This window comes from Macrobrachium rosenbergii, chromosome 56 (assembly GCF_040412425.1).
Source record: "Macrobrachium rosenbergii isolate ZJJX-2024 chromosome 56, ASM4041242v1, whole genome shotgun sequence".
NCBI classification, from domain to species: domain Eukaryota; kingdom Metazoa; phylum Arthropoda; class Malacostraca; order Decapoda; family Palaemonidae; genus Macrobrachium; species Macrobrachium rosenbergii.
Window position 1 is genome coordinate 14,521,802 of NC_089796.1, and position 25,000 is coordinate 14,546,801.

Genomic DNA, 25,000 nt, shown 5'->3' on the forward strand with positions numbered 1-25,000 from the left:
AGACAGAATAACTGTGATGACAAACGCCTCCTTCAAATTGAGGTTAATTAAAACTGCTGGGAATACAGGAGACAAGCCGCTCTGAAGATTAAAAGTGAAGGTGAAGCAAGACTGTGATAAATGAAAGAATGGGTTCATATTCTCTACTATATATACATATTAATCTTTGGGGGAACTAGTCGCCAGGCATTTGCCTTGATTAAGTTTTTATTTAGTAATTTATTAGTTAAAAAAATCAGGTTAGATTACAGCATTTATCATCGCGCTTTGTGTGCTTTGGGGTTAGTGACATTGCTTGGTCAAAGATAAGACGTTTAGTGTATTCGGTAGTTATTTTGTTATGGGTCATTGTCCCTTTACCAGCGTTTTTTTTTTTTTTTTGTTAAGTTAGGGGCGTGAACTTTATGCCCCCTCCTCTTTTGTTCGGGATTGAACCTGGGATCGGTGTGAGTGCTTAAACATGGTAGAACTAATTGGTGGAAAAATCGCTGTCGTCTCAACTAGCTGTTCGTCAGACACTTTTGAGTCTCATTCACGAATCACGGTAAAAGTGTTGAAATGCTGTTCACGAAGGAAAGATTTTGTGTTCTTTTATTAATTGCTAGTGATTTTACTTCCTTTTTGTCACCGAGTGCAGCTGGATCAGATGTGAATGACGGTTTGAACACAGAACTGATTAATGGACGTAAGTAGACGAACTTTAATTATTGTCTCAAGCTCAGTGACAACGATACGTGATTAAAAATCTGATAAGCTGATTAACTGAAGGACTGTGACCACTTGAAGCTCACAGTGAACTCAAGTTTGTTGTAATTTTTCATCATTAGGTTTGGTATGAGATGAGGAACTCCAAGGCATGTCCTTATAGCTTTAGTTTATGCCGTGGAGTTTGGCAAGCGTTGGTGGTTATCGATCAGTGCGTTAACCAGTTACGTTAAACTGAACAAGGCTGTTTTTCCAAGACAAATGGTGTACCGAAAAAAAATGGACCACAGTTTGCTTGCTTCTTGATTAAACTCCTTTATGAGTTTGTCTTGAAAACTGTTTTATCATTTGAGAGGGACATTATCTCTAGAAAAATCTCTTGCAGCTTATCTCGAGAGCCTTGGGTTATCTTTTGAGACAGACTTGCCCAAAAGCATGGCTCTTTTAAAATGAAATTACTCACGAAGACAAAGAAGGCACACAACTGTTTCTTTTTCAGTAGTGAATTGAGGAACCGCAGGATATTCAGATTCTGGAAGTAATAAAATTTCTGAATGGAATAGGAGGAGAAAATTTAGTCATTGGCAATCATCTTGTTGCGCTTAAACGATGACTTGTATCAGCCTCTCCACGGTCAAGCTCTGGAATTTTCTTCCTGGTTCTGCTTTCCCTGAATCTTAGAACCTTCAAGAGGCAAATGTCTCTCCTTAAGGATTACATTCCACCTCCTCCTGCTCCCCCTCCCCCCATCTAGTTCCTATAGGGCTTAGTCTGCTTACGAATTTTGGATTGCCCGTCCTAAAAAAATAATAATAAGCGCTTTCGGTATGGACTTCTAGCATAGAAAGGCCTTGTTCAATCTTGGTATTGAGATAGCAGGTATTGTTACTACGCGTTAGTGAGTGAAGTATGTCTTCAATCTTCAGTCAGTAAGACAAGTCTGAGACATATCTCTTGAAGATGGGTTCTCTTGTTTACCAATTTGAATTTCCCAATGCTGAAGGTAGATAATGTCTGAGACATATCTCTTGAAGATGGGTTCTCGTGTTTGCCAACTTGAGTTTCCCAATGCTGAAAGTAGATAAGGTCTGAGACATATCTCTTGAAGATGGGTTCTCGTGTTTGCCAACTTGAGTTTCCCAGTGCTTAAAGTAGATAAGGTCTGAGACATATCTTTTGAGGATAGGTTCTCGTGTTTGCCAACTTGAGTTTCCCAATGCTGAAAGTAGATAATGTCTGAGACATCTCTTGAAGATGGGTTCTCGTCTCTTGAATGCTGAGGTCTGAGACATATCTTTTGAGGATGTTCTCGTGTTTGCCAACTTGAGTTTCCCAATGCTGAAAGTAGATGAGGTCTGAGACATAACTTTTGAAGATGGGTTCTCGTGTTTGCCAACATGAATTTACCTGTGTTGAAAGTAGATTACCCCAGTACGATTGGTCACCTACTTCAGGAGTCATCCCCGGTAATCATGGCTTTGTTGCTCTGTGGATAAATGTTAAATAAGTTTTCAAATTTTGTGTTTAGTATCTTTTAAGCTTTTAAATGGCGTAAAGTGTAGTACTGGATTATTATTTATTAATTCAGTGATACTCTCTCTCTCTCTCTCTCTCTCTCTCTCTCTCTCTCTCTCTCTCTCTCTCTCTCTCTCTCTCTAGACTTACAAAAATTTTGTATTATATGCAGAGACGATTTCGTTCACAGCTCTTTTTTAATTATCTTTTTGCCGATATTTTAAATAGATAATCATAAGGTGCATTTCCCAATGTATGTCGTGCATAGGAAAATATTTGCAAAACTTCCAGGAATCGAGAAATTTGACTTGTCATGTGATTCCCAGCTGTGGTTTGAAAACGTATAAATTTTTAGCTTTAAATTCCGTTTTATATTTAGAATTTTAAAGTAATAAAAGAATATTTACTGGCATTAAATATGATCTCTTTTATATTACCGGGACGGAATCGCATCCGATTGGATAATGACCGAATGAATTCAGATCGTTTAATTGAGCGAATCTTTCAAAAGCTCCGTGCGATTATAATGGAGTCGGGTTATTGACGGATCATCAACTGAAGATAAAATCCCATTGAGTTGATTGGTTTTGCTCGTTTATATTTGAAGCGATAAAAGAATTTTGGGGGATAAACGTAATTTTGCGAACGAAGTGATTGACAGGTTACGACGCAGGTTAGAGGACTTTTTAAATGAGGGACTTTGTATTTAAACTTTGGATGATGACGTAGCTTATGGCCTCATGAATATTGCTTGTAATGATGATACATAAAACGCATCGTGTATCTATGTTTTGTGTGGAATGTATTTGTTATGGGGAACAGAACAATATAATACAAAGCACGATAATTTACTTGGTATAAGTACGATAGGATTGCAAAAAATTGCAGGAGTATGGCTATTATTCGTTTGAGGATATATGCGTTAATAATAATAATAATAATAATAATAATAATAATAATAAAATAATAATAATAATAATAATATAAAATTTATTACTTGGACTTTAATCTTTTGAAGACGACAAAAAAAAAAAAAAAGAGCGTTTGGAAGACAAATATTGTCGAGAAGAATTGTAATAACAAGGAATTGTGAGGTAACTTGAAAGATAGCATTAAGGGGATACTACAATATATATGGGTACCTTAAGAAGTATGTTGATGACGCGTTAGTGCAATTATATATGTATTTACGTGCTTGTGTTGTTAAAACCATGTGGAACTTGTGTGCAACGGCGGTGAGGTTAAGCCCTCGTAAGGGTGTAGTGCTATCAGTGCACCTCATATGTTGCACTGTAGGCATTACTTGAGTTTCTTTGCAGCAACCTCTTTCATTCCTTTTACTCTACCTCCATTCTTATTCTCTTTCTTCCATCTTACATTCCACCCTCTCGTAGCAATTGATTCATAGTGCCACCACGAGGTTTTCCTCCTGTGACACCTTTCGAAACTTTCTTTACTGTCAATTTCCGCTTCAGCGCTGAATGGCTTCAGAAGACCTCATAGGTTTCCAACGCATGGCCTTTGCCTAAATTTTATTTTCCATTCCAGTCTCATGAATTGAACGTTTTAATTTTTTTTGGAGATAACACAAGAATCGAAGAGCATTTATGAGACAAATATTAGGATGAAGAGGTGGAACAGAAAGAATGTAATATTCAGGAATGGCGAGAGAGACATACAAGATAGAATTGAGCGCCTGATGAGTATAGGTAACCCCAGCAAAGTATTGATGGACCTATTGGGTAAGTATGTGAAATACATTAATGTGCTTGTGTTTTAAAACTACATGTACCTCAAATTCAACGACTGTGCGGTTAGGGATTGGAGAATTCAAAGTCTCAAAAACTCCGAGAGTTCTCAATCACCGACTGGGGTCGCAGTTTGAGCAAAGGGCACGGCAGTGACGCGTAATCCTTGCTTGGCTCCACCCTTTCCTCTTATGTAAATACCGGTCTCAAATTACGTAGAACTCGCGGCGGTCGGTGTAATTGGCCTGGGATTTGGGTCAGCAGATAACTCGCTTAATTACCGCGTCGTTTTGTTTTTGATACAAAGTCCTCCCTGCTCGTAATTATATTTAAATGGCGTTATCTGATTAGCCTGTACAGGGTTGCTTCCGCAGAGACGGTTAGGTTCGCTTAGTTTGCTTTTAGCGTCACGTCTGTAGTGCGTAATTTGGCTTGGTTGTGGTGTATATACTGTATATATAATATATATATGTATATATATATATATGTGTGGTTGTGGTTTATATATATATATATATATATATATATATATATATATATATATATATATATATATATATATATATATATATATATACACACACACACACAAATACATGTATAAATATATATGCATACAACAATATATATACATGTATTTATATATATATACATACTTACAAACAGACACTTACATATATACTTACATACATATTTATATAATCAGTGGACGTGGGTTGATATCGAATATCAGTGCAAAAACCTGAATTCGACAGGCATATGTAGGCTGCAGCAGACTGGATATCACCTTATACCTCTCTTGATGGCTCATTGGTCAAAAGTCATTGTACATTGTTATTTCTGAACCAGGCAGCGGTTCGAATCCCACTGATGACGAAGCATTTATCAATTATGATACCCCTTGGGTGTAAGTTATTCCTGAGATATAGTGAACAGGGTATTAAACGATACTTGTAGCTTATATATATGTGTATATATAATTATATACACACACACATTATATATATATATATATATATATATATATATATATATATATATATATATATGACAAAATCCACGAAGGAAGAGAAACAACGGAGTGCTGCGAGGCCTTCCGATTGTCATCCTTAACTCAGTCTGCTAAGTAAAGGACGACAGTCGAAAGGCCTCACAGCACTCCATTGTTCTTTCCTTCGTGATTTTATCTTTATTTTTATGTTCATCACGTTCCATATTTTCGTGATTCAGTTATACACACACACATATATATACATATATATATATATAAAATATAATATTATATATATATATATATATATATATATAATAATAAATTTAACTTCATGAACATAATACGCAAGAACTTAGGGAATTGGCAGGGCCATCTATTGATTTAAATGGTGGTTTAGATACGGAATCAAAGAAATTCGATTCAATTAAACCTGGATTATAGCCTTGGGACGCCATTCCATTTGACTGCATACTCCTCAGTATCTGCCATTCAAGTAAATTGATGAATATTATCGAACTGAAATCATTTGGAAGGCCTGAAATTACTCCCATCAGTTTCAGGGGCCCTACCATTATGTAATTATGTTTTAATGCTAGGAGATAATTACATTTGTGCGTATGTGATGCTGGTATTCCTTTTAATGTCGTTTTGATGGTGATTGTCATGAAAAATTACCTTTTGAATTTTTGTTTTTTAGCCGATTTGTGAAATGGAATGATAATGCTCATAAGACCTCTGTGAAATTCCGCTTCTCATGACTTTCTCCTTTGCTTTATCTTTCACCAATCTCCACAGCATCTCCAGTCTCCCGTCTCGTAGTTCTTATCCAATTAGGTGTGGATCTTCCAGCTCTCCTGGTGCCCGCAAGGGACCAGCTGACAGTAAATGAACCATTTTCTTTCTGGGTAGCTCCGACATGTCCAAGGCATCTCCATCTCCCGTTCATCATTATCTCATTTACATATGGTTAAATTTCCAACTCTGTCCTGTCATCTGACTCCCAGTGTTCTTCTCGAGTCAGTATTCTCGACTTAACAGGATTTTTAGGTACTTTTTCATTGTCATGCAGACCGGACTTGATTTATCTATAACAGTGGTTCTCAACCTTTTTTAGCCCTTTCACCATATGTCAGAATGTAATTCCCCCCTTCCCCCACTTTCCAAAATTGTCTACCTCAAAAGGTGCCTTCCAATAATACGCAACAAAGAACCAACACAAACACACAAGCTAGCTTAGAGAAAGCCCAGCGTGACCTCTCAGTAATGCGGACCGATGCACATTGCGTTTTGTGTGGTCCTAGGGCCAGTTTGAGCCTGCCAGTCTGTGGTCACAATTCTCCCCCCCCAAAACTCTGAAATCCCCCTGGTTGAGAACCACTGGTCTTTATCTTACATTCGTATGCAGTTGGAGTCTCTGATTTTTCAGTTTGAGTCTCTTTGATTTTGCAGTTGGAGTCTGTCTGATTTCCAAATTTTATTCGACCTGGCCATTGTTTGATTTTCCTTAACTCCAACTCAAGAGAACCCTTATTGGATTTCATTGTTCCTAATGTTTGATGGATTCAACTTCATTAATCCTTTCTCCCTTCAGTATCATTTCATCCCATTGTGAATACTCTGTCCTCATTATTTGTTTTTCCTCAGATTTATTGTGAGTTTAATATCTCTAGATGTGTGATTCATTATGTTAAGAAAAGCTTTATAAATATTGCGTTTTGTAGATTACAGCAGAGGCATCTGCACGTTCCAAGTCTCTCAAATTTCTTTCTTTACTCCAGACTGGACCTTCTCTTTCATTTCCAACTACATTTCGTTATAAGATCCATACACTTGTGCACTGTATGTCTTAACATAAACGCAGCATGATTTGGACAATTACTGCCTTCTTTAAAACAACCTTGTTTATCTCCAAGCGTTTCATTTCTTCTTTCTCCAGTGTACTGAGAATAAGCAATACTGAATATTTTTATCAAAGCTGATGTACAGTAAGTTTCTCCATAGTTACCACATCCAGTCAGGTCACCATTCTTTGGTACCATAGAGGTGACTTCCAGGGCACAATCATCAAGTTATGGTTCTTCTCATTCCGTATTCTACAAACCAGTGTAGTTTCATACGACATGTGATTCCATTTTCAGCTAAAATCCTCTCGCCAGTGATTCCATCATAGCCCAGCGTTTACCATCTCCCAATTTCTTTATTTTTGATTCCACGGATCTTTCCTAGGTAGTGACCCCCAAGGGTTTTCGGGGGTCGTTATCTAGGATTAATGTTATTTCTTGGCGTCATTATCTTTATAATATTTACAGTCTTTGTTTATTTTTTACGGTAATCCCCAACGGGCTTGTACTAAACTCGTCGCAGTGGTGGATACATACCTGGTCACTCTCTAGGAAAGATCAGCCAAAGCTGTGAATTCAGTCGTAACCACATTCAGGTCTTGCTTTGCTTCTAATATAACAATGAAATTATCCCCCTCTTCTCTCTTATTCGTGACATCACAAGTTCCTCCCAGCTTTGTCTTTCTTCTTCTGATGTTATTAGTGACCCATCCCTCCTTTTATCATGCATTTTATGAGTGTTACCAGTTATGGCTTGACCAGCCCCAGGGAAGGTCACCTAATACTTAACCACGATAGGTATTCGTGAAGTGGAGCTCTTGATTAATGTATATTGCAGAGATCTCAAACATTCATGAAAGAAATGGTAAGCACGCGGTGAATTTGCAATAAAGACAGTTGATTGAAACATTGGCTTAAATACGCAGTTAGAGAGATTCTGTTTAATTAAACGCCGCTTCCTCATTGCGCGTTCAAAGGACCGTAATGTTGTTATAGCCTTTTGAAGCCATTTCCATGTGACGGTACAGTCCTCTGTATCTGCCAGGGTCCTCGCAAATTGATGAATAATACTGAAATTGAAATCATTTTGGGGACGTGAAACTACTTCCCTTCATTTCAGAGCCTGAAACATTATTCAGTTACGTTTCGATGTTCGGAGAGTATTTTTATGTAAATGGGTTGATGATATTACTGTTGTTATATGAATTTCTCGAGTGTTATCGCGTCTAGTGTGATGGTATTTTTTTTATACATTATTTTTAGCGAATATTACTTTGAATATTTTTGGAATGACCTTTATTTTTGTCACTTTTAGATTTCGGTCAATTTTTTTATTACTTACTCTGGCGGCTCCCGGACCTCATTATGACACAGTGCTGCTTGCACCAAACTGCTTAGGTTTGTTGCAACCCTCCGCTTTAATCCAGGCTTGGGTCCGGCATAAATATATTAACTCTTAAAAAGATATCGTTTTTTACCTGGTATGAACCCCATTGGTTAAATCATTGTATCTACTGTAGAATTGAGTGGGTTTGTACAAGTAGCTCTCTTTCTCTCTCTCTCAGCAGATAATAGACAAATCGCATATCCTCTCTCTCTCTCTCTCTCTCTCTCTCTCTCTCTCTCTCTCTCTCTCTCTCTCTCTCAATAGATACAGGACAAATGGCCTCTCTCTCTCTCTCTCTCTCTCTCTCTCTCTCTCTCTCTCTCTCTCTCTCAGCAGATAACAGACAAATAGTGTATCCTTTCTCTCTCTCTCTCTCTCTCTCTCTCTCTCTCTCTCTCTCTCTCTCTCTCTCAACAGATACCGAACTAATGGCGTCTCTCTCTCTCTCTCTCTCTCTCTCTCAATAGATACAGGACAAATGGCCTCTCTCTCTCTCTCTCTCTCTCTCTCTCTCTCTCTCTCTCTCAATAGATACCGAACTAATGGCGCCTCTCTCTCTCTCTTTCTCTCTCGGCAGATAACAGACAAATCGCATATCCTCTCTCTCTCTCTCTCAACAAATGCCGGACAAATGACCTCTCTCTCTCTCTCTCTCTCTCTCTCTCTCTCTCTCTCTCTCTCTCTCTCTCTCTCTCGGCAGATAACAGACAAAGACAAATCCTCTCTCTCTCTCTCTCTCTCTCTCTCTCTCTCTCTCAACAAATGCCGGACAAATGACCTCTCTCTCTCCTCTCTCTCTCTCTCTCTCTCTCTCTCTCTCTCTCTCTCTCTCTCTCTCTCTCAACAAATACCGAACTAATGGCGCCTCTCTCTCTTTCTCTCTCTCTCAAATCATATATATCCTCTCTCTCTCTCTCTCTCTCTCTCTCTCTCTCTCTCTCTCTCTCTCTCTCTCTCTCAGACTCAACAAATGGACAAATGACCTCTCTCTCTCTCTCTCTCTCTCTCTCTCTCTCTCTCTCTCTCTCTCTCTCTCTCAACAAATACCGAACTAATGGCGCCTCTCTCTCTCTTTCTCTCTCAGCAGATAACAAACAAATCGCATATCCTCTCTCTCTCTCTCTCTCTCTCTCTCTCTCTCTCTCTCTCTCTCTCTCTCTCTCTCTCTCTCTCAACAAATGCCGGACAAATGACCTCTCTCTCTCTCTCTCTCTCTCTCTCTCTCTCTCTCTCTCTCTCAACAAATACCGAACTAATGGCGCCTCTCTCTCTCTTTCTCTCTCCAGCAGATAACAGAAATATCCTCTCTCTCTCTCTCTCTCTCTCTCTCTCTCTCTCTCTCTCTCTCTCTCTCTCTCTCTCTCTCAACAAATCGGACAAATGACCTCTCTCTCTCTCTCTCTCTCTCTCTCTCTCTCTCTCATTCTCTCTCTTCTCGGCAAATACCGAACTAATGGCGCCTCTCTCTCTCTTTCTCTCTCAGCAGATAACAGACAAATCGCATATCCTCTCTCTCTCTCTCTCTCTCTCTCTCTCTCTCTCTCTCTGAGAGAGATGCCAGACAAATGGCATATCCTCTGAATCCAGCCAATTAGAAAAGAGATTTCCTGGATGCCGAGGCCAATGCAGAATGACCTTCGCTCGGAAAGAAGCCTTTAGTCAAGGCATTTCTCTTTCTCGGCGAAATTACACTCGCGCAGTCTGCTGGCTTTTGGACGTCTTTGTGATCTATTGCCTCTCCTGTCGGACTCCTTACACCTATTACCAGTTGTAAATCGACAACTATCATAAAATGTCGGTCACCCATCCAGGTTGTTACCAGTACCCCTTGGAAACGATTGACTTTCACGAAATAGAATTATGATTTATGTATATTTAAGCGAACATAGACGTTACGTTTAAATCGTCAGTATTCAGGGAATTTGCAACGAGAGAACTTGATTCATACATTGGCTTAATCAGGTATGCAATCAGGGAGATTCTGTTTAATTAAACGATGCTTCCTAATTATGCGCTCAATTAGCTATAAGATTATTATAGCCATGGGGTGCCATTTCCATGTGAAGTTGCAATCCTCAGTATTCTGAGTCGTAAATTGATGTTCCATGGACGTCAGACATCCATCAGTTGGTCACCCATCAAGGTTCCCCGTACGTGTGTAGTGTAGTGTTGTCAGTGCACCTCACGCGGTGCACTGTAGGCATTAGTAGTTTTTTGGCAGCGTCCGTTCGGCCCCCAGCTACAACTCCTTTCATTCCGTTCATTATCTCATTCTTCCATCTTACTTTCCACCCTCTCCTAACAATTATTTCACAGTGCAACTGCGAGATTTTCCTCCTGTTATACCGTTAAAACCTTTTTACTCTCAGTTTCCCTTCCAGCGTTGAATGACCTCAGAGGTCCCAGCGCCTGGCCTTTGGCCTGAATTTTACGTTCCATTCCACCCATCAAGGTCTTGATCAGATCCAGTGTTGTCTCCCCAACCCCCTTAAACAAACTAAGGTAACCTGATATATAACTGTGATTTATCTTACGTAAAGCCTCTGCATTATGCCAAGAAAGCTGACGGATATAAGGAACTGGCGAAGTAGGCTCTTGATTTAAACACGGCTTTAATTAGACAACCCGAGACAATCCATTTAATGAAACTGTGCATCGTTATTGCCCTCTCCCAGGTCCGTAATAGCGTTATATCCTTGGGAAGTCAATTCCGCGTGAGGGGACAATCCTCAATACCTCCCCGAATCGCCTAAATGGATGAATATTACTGGAATGGAAATCATTGGGATGACCTGGAACTACGCTCCCCCTTCAATTTCCTAGGCTGTACCATTCTGCAATTGTAATTTAATGTTCGGAGTGATGTTCTTCTTTTAATGGGGCGCCGGTATGACTTTTGGTGTCGTTGGTGAGTCTGTTGTAAATTATTTTCATTGTATTTGTTCAAGTTTGCTCCCGTCTTGTGCCTGGTTATGATATTAAAAAATTTTTATTTATAGTCATTCCGACAAACCTCGTTCTTAGGTTCGTCATTTGTTTCATAGACTACTGTTAACTAATATCCTGGTGAAATATTTTCTAGAACGATTCCTTAATTTGCTGTTCAGTAATTATTTCATGTGCAAGTTACAAACTGCCGTTCAATTTTATTAAATCGTGATTGATATTGGCTCCATTAATATTTTGGGCCAAGGTGAATCATCTTTAATTTCCCAGACGGAACCATTCTGTTCGCTGGCCATGTTTGCTTAGCAATAATGCTGGCGAACCATTTTAATTAATGAACTGTATCTGGAATTGAAACTGTTTGTGAAGGTAGTTGTGTATGTGTGTGTGTGCATGCGCGTGCGCGTGTGTGTATTTATATCTTTCGAATAATTTGCGCAACATATACGTACAGCGGAGACATTGACTTATTATTTTTAAACGTTTATTTTTGTTAGTGTTCCGACATTTCTGAATAAAACTAGGCAGAAGGAGATGAGATATTAATGTTTAATATAATATAACATTTCAGTTGGCGGTTTTCTATACTTTCTGCATCAAAACTTAAGTAAATAGAAATGGTGTACTGGATTTCAGCGTTTTAAACGAAGCTAATTCGAACATGTTAGTAACATTTTTTTTCCTTTCAACTGACAGTTTTATATCACTACTGCGTAAAACAAGGTCATTTTAATGCAAAACTAATTTCAAACATGTCTAAGCTTCTCAGTTGTCTCAATGCAAATAAAGTTTCGGCTTTGAATATTCTTAAACGTGTCAGTTGACATAACAGCATTTCTTCCTAAAAAAGCAGATTAATTTAAATAAGATTAATATTCAATAGTTTCGTAAAACATTTCAGTTGTCACTTCCATAAAACCCACGCTGATTCAAAACACCCAATTGGAGTTTTGTGGGGAAGTCGCCTTTGATGTCCACAGCCGTGGGTACGAGAAAAATATAAAAAACAATAAGCTTTTTATTTCGTTGACCCTCGCCTTGTCCTACAAATAAATGCATTCTGCCCTCGAGGGGAGGCGTTTGTGAGGAAAAAAAAAAGGAAAGTCTTTCTCTATTGACAAAGGAATTCTTTCTTCCTTTATACCACTTTTATTGTTGCAGCGGTGTAAGAACTTGGATCTTTTTTCCCATTGAATTTTATGATTATTACTATTATTTTTTCCCACAAGGTAGATCACAGTCTTTCTCTTTTTGTACAAGGTAGATTAGGTCATAGATATCTTTTTTTCAAAATGGTGAGTGAGCTCTGTTTATTAAGCGTTTTTTTTTATTTAAACTTATAACTATTACTATTATTTTTTGTACACGGGAGGTTAGGGGGTCCTAGATATCCTATTGTCAAATTGTGCAGGTTATAACCGTGTTTCACATCCCCTTGTCAAAATGACCAGGTTATAACCTGGTTTGCAACCTGGTTTCGTGTTTCTTGCCTTTGTGTCAGATCTTTGTGTCAGATGAACTTCGGCTACCCCTCTGTGTCATTGCAATGAAGAGTCGACCCACATATCTCTTTTTATGCACGTGTTTACATTTCGCCTTTCCCATTATTCTTTTGTTGATGTTTCATTATTAAACTCGCAGTCCTCTCGAAAAAGAAGGGAATGGGCCGTATGTAACTGAAATGATGAGATGATCCAAGTTTTTTTGTATGTTTTTTTTTGTATTTTTTATTTATTTTTTTTGCTAGTCTTCCTTCGTGCTTCTCATTTATCTTCATGGTTTTGCGGTTCTGTTTCTTGTCCCAATTTTCATCTAAATATTCGTTTATTTATTTTGAACGGGGAGTTATAAACTGAGACTGCAGATGCACTTCGTAACTATGCTTTGTTTACAGGTCAGGTTTTTTAAGTAGGTCACAGGTCAGGGTCGCTTTTAAAAGGCCACCTGTCATTTTCATTAAGGAGGTCACAGGTCGGTGTTTTATATATACCGAGAAAATGCTTTATATTTGTTTAACTGCGGTCAACATTTTATGAATTGGAAAGTTGATAGAACAACTTCAAGAGAAATTTAGGTTACATTTTGTATAACACGTAATGCTGATCTGTTGATTGTTATGTTTCCGTGTGTGGCGTCCCAGCGACTGTGGTCACGTGTGCTTGTAAAACCAAATGCAGAGTTGCTCGTTGGTTGACTCATTAATTTTGTAAGTAAGAAAAATGATTAGTAAGTGATAAGGAAATACCGTATTTTTACATATGTATTACAAGATTTATTTTCTTCTCTCACTGTATCAATACGGTTTTATCAATATTCAAGCTTTCACCCTCATTTGTAATGTTCTCTCACTAGCTAAAACTTCTCTGTCTTCATCTTTCTACGTATCAATACATTTTTATCAGTCTTTAACTCTCTACGTGTATTTGTAAGCTTCTCTCAATAACTAAAATTTCTCTCTCTCTCTCTCTCTCTCTCTCTCTCTCTCTCTCTCTCTCTCTCTCTGGATTTATTTGTGAGGTTGTCTCGTTAACTAAAATTTCTCTCTCTCTCTCTGTCTCTCTCTCTTTCTCTCTCTCTGCATTTATTTGTGAGGTTCTCTCGTTAACTAAATTTCTCTCTCTCTCTCTCTCTCTCTCTCTCTCTCTCTCTCTCTCTCTCTCTCTCCATTTATTTGTAAGGTTCTCTCGTTAACTAAAATTTCTCTCTCTCTCTCTCTCTCTCTCTCTCTCTCTCTCTCTCTCTCTCTCTCTCTCTCTCTCTCTCTCTCTCTCTCTCTGTTTTACAACGGGTGAATGATAATTATATAAAAGTCCCTCTCTCACTCTGTGTATCAGCACATTTTAAATAATCCAAAACAGAAGGATTATTCAGGGGTTCGTCTCATTAAGCACATTTTCTCTTTATATTATATTGCGGAAAAGATTATCTTACTTCTCCCTCTTTTTCTCATGTTTAATTATTTTATGAGAGGATATGTTCGCATGGAAACTCTCTCTCTCTCTCTCTCTCTCTCTCTCTCTCTCTCTCTCTCTCCATTTACTTGTGCGTTGTCTCGTTAGTTATAAATAATCCCTGGTATAAGGTCAGCGACAAATATGTCATTAACCAGTGTTAACAACCCTCGAGAGCAACTAATGAGAGAAATTCCTGACTTGAATCATTAGAAAAAGATTAATACATTTCCTCATCCGGTATCTCTCTCTCTGTCTCTCTCTCTGTCTCTCTCTCTCTTCTGCTAATTTTTCCTCAGTGTCAACCTTCTCTCTCTCTCTCTCTCTCTCTCTCTCTCTCTCTCTCTCTCTCTCTCTCTCTCTCTCTCTTGCTAATTTTCCCTCAGTATGTCTCTCTCTCTCTCTCTCTCTCTCTCTCTCTCTCTCTCTCTCTCTCTCTCTCTCTCTCTCCTGCTAGTTTTTCCCTCAGTTGTCAATCTGTCAATCTGTCTCTCGTCTGTCGGTCCGTCTCTTTGTATGGGTGTTCGTAGGTGTATCTGTCACGCTTACATTGTAAGTACAAAGTCTTCTCCTGCACGGCTCAATGGATTTGGGTCAAATTTATTGTAAGAGTAGACCTTAATTTAATGCATGCTTGTGCATGATGGGGGATTCATTCGCCTGCATGTTCTTCAGTCTGTTTGTTATAATTACGTTGTCATCGTAATTGCTCTTAGAGGGTTGCAGGGTTTTCGATCTTGGCTTAAGAGCTGGGTGTCATGCAGACAAGCATGAAGGGGAATTATCCCTGTGTCTTTCTGCGTTTGTCTTTGCGTCAGTCCGTCACACTTGCCTTGTCGTTGTAGCTCATAAATGGTTGATAGGGTCCAGGAACTCTTGGTACAAAGGTAGATTGCCGTGCATAGATGCACATGAAATGAGGTAATCTAGGTCTGTTTGTTTATGTATCGAGCTTACCTGTTCATTACAGCCCCTTGCAGATGGTTAAAGGGATTTCATTTAACCTCGGTACCAAGCCCCACAGGGAGGTAGTGCCGTCAGTGCACCTCACGCGGTGCGCTGTAGGCATTACTTATGGTTCTTTGCAGCTTCCCTTCGGCTCTTAGCTGCAACCCCTTTCGTTTCTTTAACTGTACCTCCGTTCGCATTCTCTTTCTTCCATCTGACTTTCCACCATCTCTGGTTCCTCGTCGGACGGGTCGGTATAGTTCTCGGCTAGCACTCTGCTGGGCCCGCGTTCGAGTCTCCGGCCGGCCAATGAAGAATTGGAGGAATTTATTTCTAGTGAAAGAAATTCATTTCTCGGTATAATGTGGTTCGGATTCCACAATAAACTGTAGGCCCCGTTGTTAGGTAACCGGTTGGTTCTCAGCCACGTAAAATAAGTCTAATCCTTCGGGCCAGCCCTAGGAGAGCTGTTAATCAGTTCAGTGGTCTGGTTAAACTAAGGTATACTTTTCCACCAACTCTAACAATTGTTTCATAGTACAAATGGAAGGTTTTCCTTCTGTTAAGTATATCTTAGTTTAACCAGACCTCTGAGCTGATTAACAGCTCTCCTAGGGCTGGCCCAAAGGATTAGACTTATTTTATGTGGCTAAGAACCAACTGGTTACCTAGCAACGAGACCTACAACTTATTGTGGAATCCGAACCACATTATGACGAGAAATGAATTTCTATCACCAGAAATGAATTCCTCTCATTCTTCATTGGCCGGTCGGAGAGTCGAACGCTGGGCCAACAGCGTGCTAGCTGGGAGCTCTACCCACCCCTCCAATGAAGAACCTTTTCTTTCTGTTACACCTTTAACACTTCCTTTACTCTCAATTTCTCTTTAATCGCTGAGTAACCTCATCGGTCCTCGCACCTGGACTTTGGTCTAAATTCTATATTTCTTAGTATAAAGATCATCGTGCATTGAAGTACATGGCGTTATCCAACTGTCTGTGCATGACCTTGAACAAGAGACATGCGGGCAACCACTTTTATTTACTGTTTATTGCAGTGGCACATTCCAAAACTCATTTACTACGTATAAGGGTAATCCATCAATCTGGAGAATTTTTTTTCTAACCACTCGTTTTATTTCTGGCGAGCTACAATTAGGTAGCAACATGCAACGCTACATGTTCTAGGTTAATAAATATTCTTATATTGATCGTCACCGAGGTCTTTTTTTAACGTTTTCAGTAATGATTGTTTAATTACTATGGGGTGGATGGCACTGTACCAATCTGATTCTTTTTTGTCTGTATAGCAGATCTCTCGTGGGATAGTTATTCATGATGTTTGAACTGTCCTAGCAAAGCGCATTGTTTGATTTGATGCAATGTTATACAGTATATACCTATGCATATAAATACATGTATTGTGTGTATATATATATATATATATATACATAATGTGTGATTATTATTATTATGTATATATATATATATATATATACATATATATATATATATATATATAAAATATATATATATATATATATATATATATATATATATATATATATATATATATATATATATATATGTATACATAAAGTTAAGTACACCTTAGTTTAACCAGGCCACTGAGCTGATTAACAGCTCTCCTAGGGCTGGCCTGAAGGATTAGATTTATTTTACATGTATAAGAACCAATTGGTTACCCAGCAACGGAACCTACAGCTTATTGTGGAATCCGAACCACATTATAACGAGAAATGAATTTCTATCACCAGAAATAAATTCCCCTACTTCTTCATTGGCCAGCGGAGAATCGAACGCGGGACCAGCAGAGTGCTATCTGAGAACGATACCCACCCGTCCAATGAGGAATATATATATATATATATATATATATATATATATATATATATATATATATATATATATATATATATATATATATATATATATATATGTATATATATATATATATATATATATATATATATATATATATATATATATATATATATATATATATATATATATATATATATATATATATATATATATATATATATATATATATATATATATATATATATATATATATAATGTTGAACACCAGGCTGTTTTCCTATAAGAGGTGGATCCCAAGAAAAATGTTACAATCATACTTTTAACTGCCGAATCATAACATGGATGAACCCCTTTTGCAGAAAACTTCCACATCATTAGTTGCTTCATAATCTTACACAGGATGCTCTTCAACAGCGAGTCGAACCCTCCATTCAAACTGACCCTCGCGTGAACCTCCCATGTACTTTTGCGCCTTCTGTCGAGGGCTTCCTAGGCCTTCTGTTCCTGTCCCCTTTTAACATTTCGAGTTTACACATTTTTCATCAACCCGTCATCCCCCATTCTTTCCACATGACCAAACCATCCGAGAAGAATCTGATCATTCTTTTCATTCTTCCATTGCAAGTTACATTTTGAATAAAGTTAAGTATATCTTAGTTTAACCCGACCACTGAGCTGATTAACAGCTCTCTTAAGGCTGGCCCGAAGGATTAGACTTATTTTACGAGGCTAAGAACCAACTGGTTACCAAGCAACGGAACCTACAGCTTATTGTGGAATCCGAACCACACTATGACGAGAAATTAATTTCCATCACCAGAAATAAATTCCTCTAATTCTTCATTGGCCGGTCGGAGTTTCGAACGCTGGGCCAACAGCGTGCTAGCCGAGAGCTCTACCCACCCTTCCAATGAAGAACTACATTTCGAATAATTTCCCACGGTCTGCATTAAGGTTCGTTACTCCGTCTTCCTTGTTTCCATTTGCAGTCGAAACTTTACTCCTGCTCACAATAAAATATATATACCCAATAGTTTTTTTATTTTTGTTTTGTTTTATTAGTTTGACACAGATGCTTTAGATTGCGTGATAAGTCGACGGTCTGAAGGGGAAATAAATTGCGTGTGTGCCGTAGCATTTACAGTAAGAACATGTCCCCTCACATACGGTGTGTTTGTGTGGCATAGCTGTTTGTTATCGTGTTCAAGGTGATCAACAATATGCACTTTTTTTCTCTCTCTCTCTCTCTCTCTCTCTCTCTCTCTCTCTCTCTCTCTCTCTCTCTCTCTCTCTCTCATTTTCTTGCATGACTTGAACAATATTAATATTGTTCATGTTAATGTGACTTTTTTCCCTAAAATTTTTCATTCCTTGGCATCCCTGTGAAATATTAATAATCCTCATTGGGCTTACGAAACCCTCTGATATCTGTTGGTTACAAGACAGTTTTCCTCCTTTTGTGTTGGAATTGTTCCATTTCTTTCAACAAAAATTTCCCAGTTTTTTCTAAAGGTGGTAAAAGCAACTGGCGCATTGGTATTCCTAAATGAGCCGCCGAGACCTGGAACCGTTCTGTTGTGACATAAAAAATTTCCTAAATGGTTTTCAGAACAATATTCAGGATTCGGAGGCTGGTGTGTAAATAAGTAGTAACCTCTCAGAATATTTTATTATAACCCGGAAAGAGAGTGTGGTATGACCTAAGTACGTCATATATTTTCCTGGTAATTTTGTATGTCTTTTTGAAAGTTCTGTTCTGTAATTGGCCTCTTGGGTTTCACAGTGACCCATTGCTGCTAAATACCGTATGTCGAAGATGACGTTATTAGCCCCCTTACCTATACCAGCACAAATTGTCCTAGTGCCGTTGGTAAAGATTTATTAATGGATCATAAGTTTTACGGCGTTACAACTACCAAGGTCACTGACGGAGAATCGTTGGTATAGTCCCATTCCAGATTCTTCCTTGGTTATGTTAAATTGCAGGCCTTCCGTTTATCAATTACTTGTTTGTCGCTCAATATCTTGGAATTAATTCTGCTCAGTATCTTGAAATAATTCTGCTCAGTACTTGAATTAATACAGCTCAATCTCTTGAATTAATTCTTGGTGTCACACTTCTTTTCGGTGCAGATTCTTTACAGAAAGTGTCAGGTAGAATGTGTCAGTCGTCACTTCCTCTCAGGTTCTGTGTAGAGGCTGTTTGCGATGTTTTAAATGTATTTAATGGGCAGATCCGCTATCACTCAAATAACACGCACACACACTCCCACTCTATATATATATATATATATATATATATATATATATATATATATATATATATATATATATATATATATATATATATATATATATATATATATGTATATTATATAGGCTGTATTATATGTATTGTATATATGTGTGTGTGTGTGTTTGTGGGTATTCTGGAATAAAAGTGTAACAGTAAGCAGCAGAATGAGGAAATGAGGGGAGTGGTATAGTGAAGTTAATAAAAAGAAAATTGAGATGCAGTTGCATGACCAGGTAGAAGATAAGTACAAGTAGACAGGAAATTTGTCAGGGTGGTCAAGAAAAAGTTGAGAGAGAAAAAGAAACAAATAAAAATAGAGGTTAGAACGTGAAAGGTTAATGTTGTGGAAGTTTTGTACACAACAGGTTCTTCCACGATTTACTAATTAAAAGTTTGAATGTCGCCATGACTATCAGGTTCCTTGCATGCTTGCATGCATGATTGTGTTAGGTTGATGCATTCAGATATATATTTGCATGGCGAATTGTGTGCGTGGGGTTCGCCAGAGATTAAAACAGAAACTTGTTATTCAGTAGATGAACCCTATTCATATGGAACAAGCCTACGGGGCCATTGACTTGAAATTCAAGCTTCCAAAAAGGTATCAACCTCCCACCACAGACCCCACACCGCGGCAGTAACTGATCATGATACAGGCGCGACCTCATGACATCTGAGTGGCGTTCCACGACACTAACCACTGTACCAGCGGACTGTTTAGATTTCTTGCGTGCTTGCATGCATAATTGTGTTAGGTTGATACATTCATATGTACATTGCATGTGTAAGCCCATGACGAGTTCTGTGCGTGCGATTCGCCAGCGAATGAAAAAAAAAAAAATTGACGCCAGACTCCAGGGGGATGTTTATGACGACCTATAAAGCCGCCCCTTTTGTATTCGGCGAGAATGGTGGCTGGAGGGCGTCTCGAGTGGCCGAGGAACTCTCGAGTGCGAGTGTTGACGTCATCCTTGACATGACACGAGGAGAGAGATCGGGTTATTTTTCGATGAGTCAGACTCATTGTGTCTGAGGCTGACCTCTCAAGGTCGCCGACAATGTCAGTGGCTTTTGTAGTTGTTGTTAATGAGTTGGGAGATTTTACGTCAGTGGCTTGAATTGAATAAAGATTACGTCATTTGCCGAGTTCCAATGAAGTTGACGTCATTTGCCGGGTTCCGATGAAGATTACGTCATTGATGGATGCGAGGTGAAGGTATCGTAATTGGTTGACAATTTCAAGGACAGAAAATAATTGCTAACAATGATAAACCTTTCACTTTATAATAGCAACGGTATATAGTTAAACGAAAAACATTACTGCGGGCAATAATTTTCTTTGTAGAATATTATGGTCACTTCTCCAGATTTTATACAAAAGGATAAGCGATCTTGGGAGAGCATTGGTCTTTCAAGAAAGGAAAATAAATGATAACAGGAAATGCTCTCAATTTAGAATAGCAACGGTAAATAACTTTATGGGTAAGCATTATCAAGCATTATTGCCGGCAATAATTTCCTTTTCACGAATATTAAGGTGTCTGCTTCGGAATTTATACAAAGGATAAGCAGTCTCGAGAGACAGTTATTCTTTCAAGGGCAGAAAATGATTGATAACAATGATAAACCTTTCACATTATAATAGCAACGGCTTGTAGTTAAAAGAAAAACATTGTTTGGACAGTAATTTCCTTGTCAAATCTTTCACCTTAGAATAGGAACTGTATATACTTACTGTATAAAGAAAAATATAACTGCGGACAATAATTTCCTTTTCTCCATGGGGGGTAGTGACGTCAGTGCACCTCATGCGGTGAACTGTAGACATTACTTAAGGTTCTTTGCAGCGTGCCTTCGGCCCCTAACTGCAACCCCTTTTGTTCCTTTTACTGTACCTCCTTTCATATTATCTTTCTTCCATCTAACTTTCCACCCTCTCTTAACAGTTGATTCATAATGCAGCTGCGAGGTTTTCCTCCTGTTACACCTTTCAGACCTTTTACTGTCAATTTCCGTTTCAGCGCTGAATGACCCCATAGGTCCCAGTGCTTGGCCTTTGGACTGAATTCTGTATTTAATTCAGTTCAGCGATTTCCTTTTAACGAGTGTTATCGTCGCTACTGCAGAATTTTATACGTTCTCCTTCAGTTCCGCAAGTATGAACAATAAACAGATTTTTCTTGAAGTCTTGTAATTGTTGTTGTAGCATTTCGGGTGAACCTCACGTCACGAATGAGGAGGACAAACCTAATAATACCTAACATGTACCTCAAGTGCAGTGGTTCTCAACCTGAATAAGCCAGGGGGAATTCCCCTTAGTTTTGGTGGGGGGGAGGGAATTGTGACCAAGGATTTTTACCGTAGTATGATATGCATATTATTTGGACTGCACCTTTTCAGGCAGACAATTTTGGAAGGGGGCCGGGGTGACATCTGGTGGAAGGGTGCATGGGCCAAAAAAAGGTTGAGAACAACTGCTCTAGTATATATGACTTGTGTTTTCAGGACGCTAGTGCGCGCATGCAATGATTGATATACATAGTCTCAAGGCAAAGTGAACTCGATGTTAAAGGTTATTTGTGACTTAATGCTTGAGATTGAAAAAAAAGTCACTTGTTAACTGGGCGACAAACCCTGACATGAAATAGCCATCTGTAACTTAACTATTAGATATCATGGTACAGATAAGTTGATTTCAATTATGATTACAGAACCTGAATTCTTCAGGAAAATGTACAGCAGAGTCGAAATTAATTTGTATTTCTCGTGATAGCTTATTGGATGAGTCACTGTCACCTCTTATCAAACCCAAATGGCGTGGGTTCGAGTCCTGGCAGGAGCAGATGCTTTTAAATGAAATTCTGTTTGGTGGTAATTTATTCCTAGTGTAAAATGAATTCTAAATAAACAGGTATTTTTGGATTAATATTTGATAGCATAAAAAAGTGACGTGTTATGACAAAACTGTCATTGTACACAAACACACGTATGTGCGAGTATATCTATGTATACATATATATATATATATATATATATATATATATATATATATATATATATATATATATATACATGTATATATGATATATATGTGTATGTATGTATGTCATACAATATATATAAATATATATATATATATATATAATATATATATATTTATAATCATGTGTGTATATATGTATGTATATATATATATTTATATATATTTATAATTATGTATATATATATATATATATATGTATATATATATATATATATATATATATATATATATATATATATATGTACATTAATATATATATGTATTATTTATAAATGCATGTATATATTAATATATAGTAACTTTAAATATAAAATGACACAAACAGCAGATAAGTAGAGCCTCGCAGACAACCTAGAAACGTGCATATTTCGGGCCATGGCGCCCCCGATGTTCCAGGCATAAACACAGAATGCCTGTATAAACTTTTCGATTAGCGGAATGGTGCATGGATAGAGAGGTCGGTCTGACCAACTTTTTGGGGGGTGGGGGAGGAGGGGGGAGGCTAGGAGAAACATAATTAGTTTAAGACTCCCGTGGAACCCACAAGGGGCCCAGGAAGGTTGAGTGTTGATGCCTGCCTTCGTTAATTCCATTTGGCTCATTTTACAGCTGAAGTTTCAGGACGAGCTGCTTTTCAGCTGTCCGTGTGGTTGATTTGTTTTGTGTGTGTGTGTGTGTGTAAGTAAGTAAGTAAGTAAGTAAGTAAATAAGTTATGTATATATGTATGTGTTTGTTTGTGGTAGGATTGTTAAAAGATTTCCATGTAGCTTTTGTGTATTTTTTTTTTGGGGGGGGCCGGTTTATGTCAAGAGTTGCTTTCAGTTTTCCTTGTTATGATTTTTGTTGTGTTTGTGCAACATAATTTTAGTTGTTATTGTTATTTTTATTTGTTTTGTTTGTACTTTGGAATCTCTTTCAGATTTAGGTCTTTTTTGAGTGTGGAAGTGGCGAGTGGTCGAACCAAGTTTAGGCTCTTTCATATTTCTTTTTGAATCCCTCAAGAGAGAGAGAGAGAGAGAGAGAGAGAGAGAGAGAGAGAGAGAGAGAGAGAGAGAGAGAGAGGTATGGAAAAAGTGTGACTTATCACTGAATCTCCATGAGAGTCATAGAAAACGGAATCTGGAAGAAATTACCAAAACATGCAGTCCAGGGATTATTGATTTCTCTTTCAAGTGATGGTGCTGAGTTTATTTGCATTTGACTTTCCTATATTACATATAAATTTCTCTTCTCTCCTCTGTTGTCTTTTAACCCTCATTATGAGGAGTTGCCGCATGTACCGAGCCGCTATAGTTTGCTGCAGGTATTAGTAACGCAGGATTTAAGTACAAGGTAAGGGTGTTTAAATTTTGCCTAGCCTCCCTCTGTTGTAAAAATAATAAGAAGAAATTCAGATGAGACATCTTCATTGGGTATACAAGTGAGAGTTCTAGATAAAAGCTATCTAACTATTTTTATATTAGTATTATTCTATGTGTTACTGTGTGATCCACCATTGTAGAACATAGATTTTGCGTCCACACCATGGAGATAGTTATATAAAGTTCATTAGATTGCTGAAAACTGCAAGTTGCTCTGAAGAAATATAGTGACATTTTTAAAAGTTTTTATTCTTTTTTTAGTAATACACAACATTGATAATTTGTCTAATCCAGCAAGAGGTGTATGGTCGAGCTTAGGATGGCTGAAATAAGTTTATAAATGAAGTTACCTGAAAAAAAAAGTAACTTTACGGAAGGAACAGAAGGCGAAGAAAATTTGTCATTTACCTTTTGTTTTTATTAAAGATAACTTTGGAAGTTATTTTTTTTTTAAATAGTTTTAGTTTTCTGGCTTAGTAACACTGATAATGTTTTTAATATTAATAATAGTCAGAATAACCGGAAATGATATCTTTTACCAATTTCATATTATAAAACTTCCGTCTCAAAAGTTATTCTACCTGAAATACATAAATAGCGAAGAAATCTCATGGACAGACAGACAGACAGACAGACTCCAAAGGCTGATTATAATGTATTGATCTGATTTCCATATTTTCAGTTTTCTGTAAAAGAAAACTGTTTGAGATGGCTATTTGTCTATCCGTCCTCACTTTTTCTGCCCTCCCTCAGATCCTAGAAACTACTGAGGCTAGAGGGCTGCAAATTGGTATGATGGTTATCCACCCTCTAATCATCAAACATACCAAATTGCAGTCCTCTAGCCACAGTAGTTTTCAATTTATGTAAGGTTAAACTCAGCCATAATCGTACGTCTGGCACCGCTATAGGTACCAACAACACAGGCCACCACCGTGCCGTGGCTGAAAGTTCCATACGGCCTTGTAGGTTGTACAGTAAACTCGATTGCGCCGAAGAAACCTCGGCGCACTTTTTACTTGTTTTTGGGTTGGCAATAGTAGGAAATTGACACATTTGAGAACTGCTTATAAAGACGTGTTGACTCAAAATTTACTTCATTTTGTTCTGGTATTTAAGAAAACGAAAGTATTAGGTTTAAGTCAGCGGGCTTTGATCCATTCACTTCCAGGCTGTGGAATTCTAATGTTTCCTCTGTATTTTATGAATGCTTTAATCTTCATGCTTTAATCTTCTTCTTTTGAAGGAAAAGTTCTTGAAACATCAGGTGTAGTAACAGTGAGGAATCGTGATTTGGAAACCCAGTACCTCTCGGCCACTTTAACTTCAAAAATAATATTATAATAAAAAAAAATTTCATCATGGAAATTGGACCTGTGATTGAATTTTTTTTCTCCCTCGTGTAGTAGACGTTTTGA

At 37.9% G+C, this 25,000-nt stretch overlaps 1 protein-coding gene across 2 annotated transcripts in view; it reads left to right on the top strand.

Annotated features, from left to right (window-relative positions):
* Window positions 1-25,000, top strand: part of LOC136836260 (ubiquitin-conjugating enzyme E2 W) — a 429,437-nt gene that overhangs the window by 266,718 nt on the left and 137,719 nt on the right. Inside the window, exon 1 of one of the 2 annotated variants that reach the window (XM_067100268.1) lies at window positions 398-685. The exons of the other annotated variant lie outside the window; for it this stretch is intronic. Coding sequence (XP_066956369.1) covers window positions 680-685 — 6 coding nt within the window. The 5' untranslated portion in view covers window positions 398-679. Of the gene's footprint in view, window positions 1-397; window positions 686-25,000 lie in introns of those variants that run through there. 2 annotated transcript variants of the gene reach the window in all.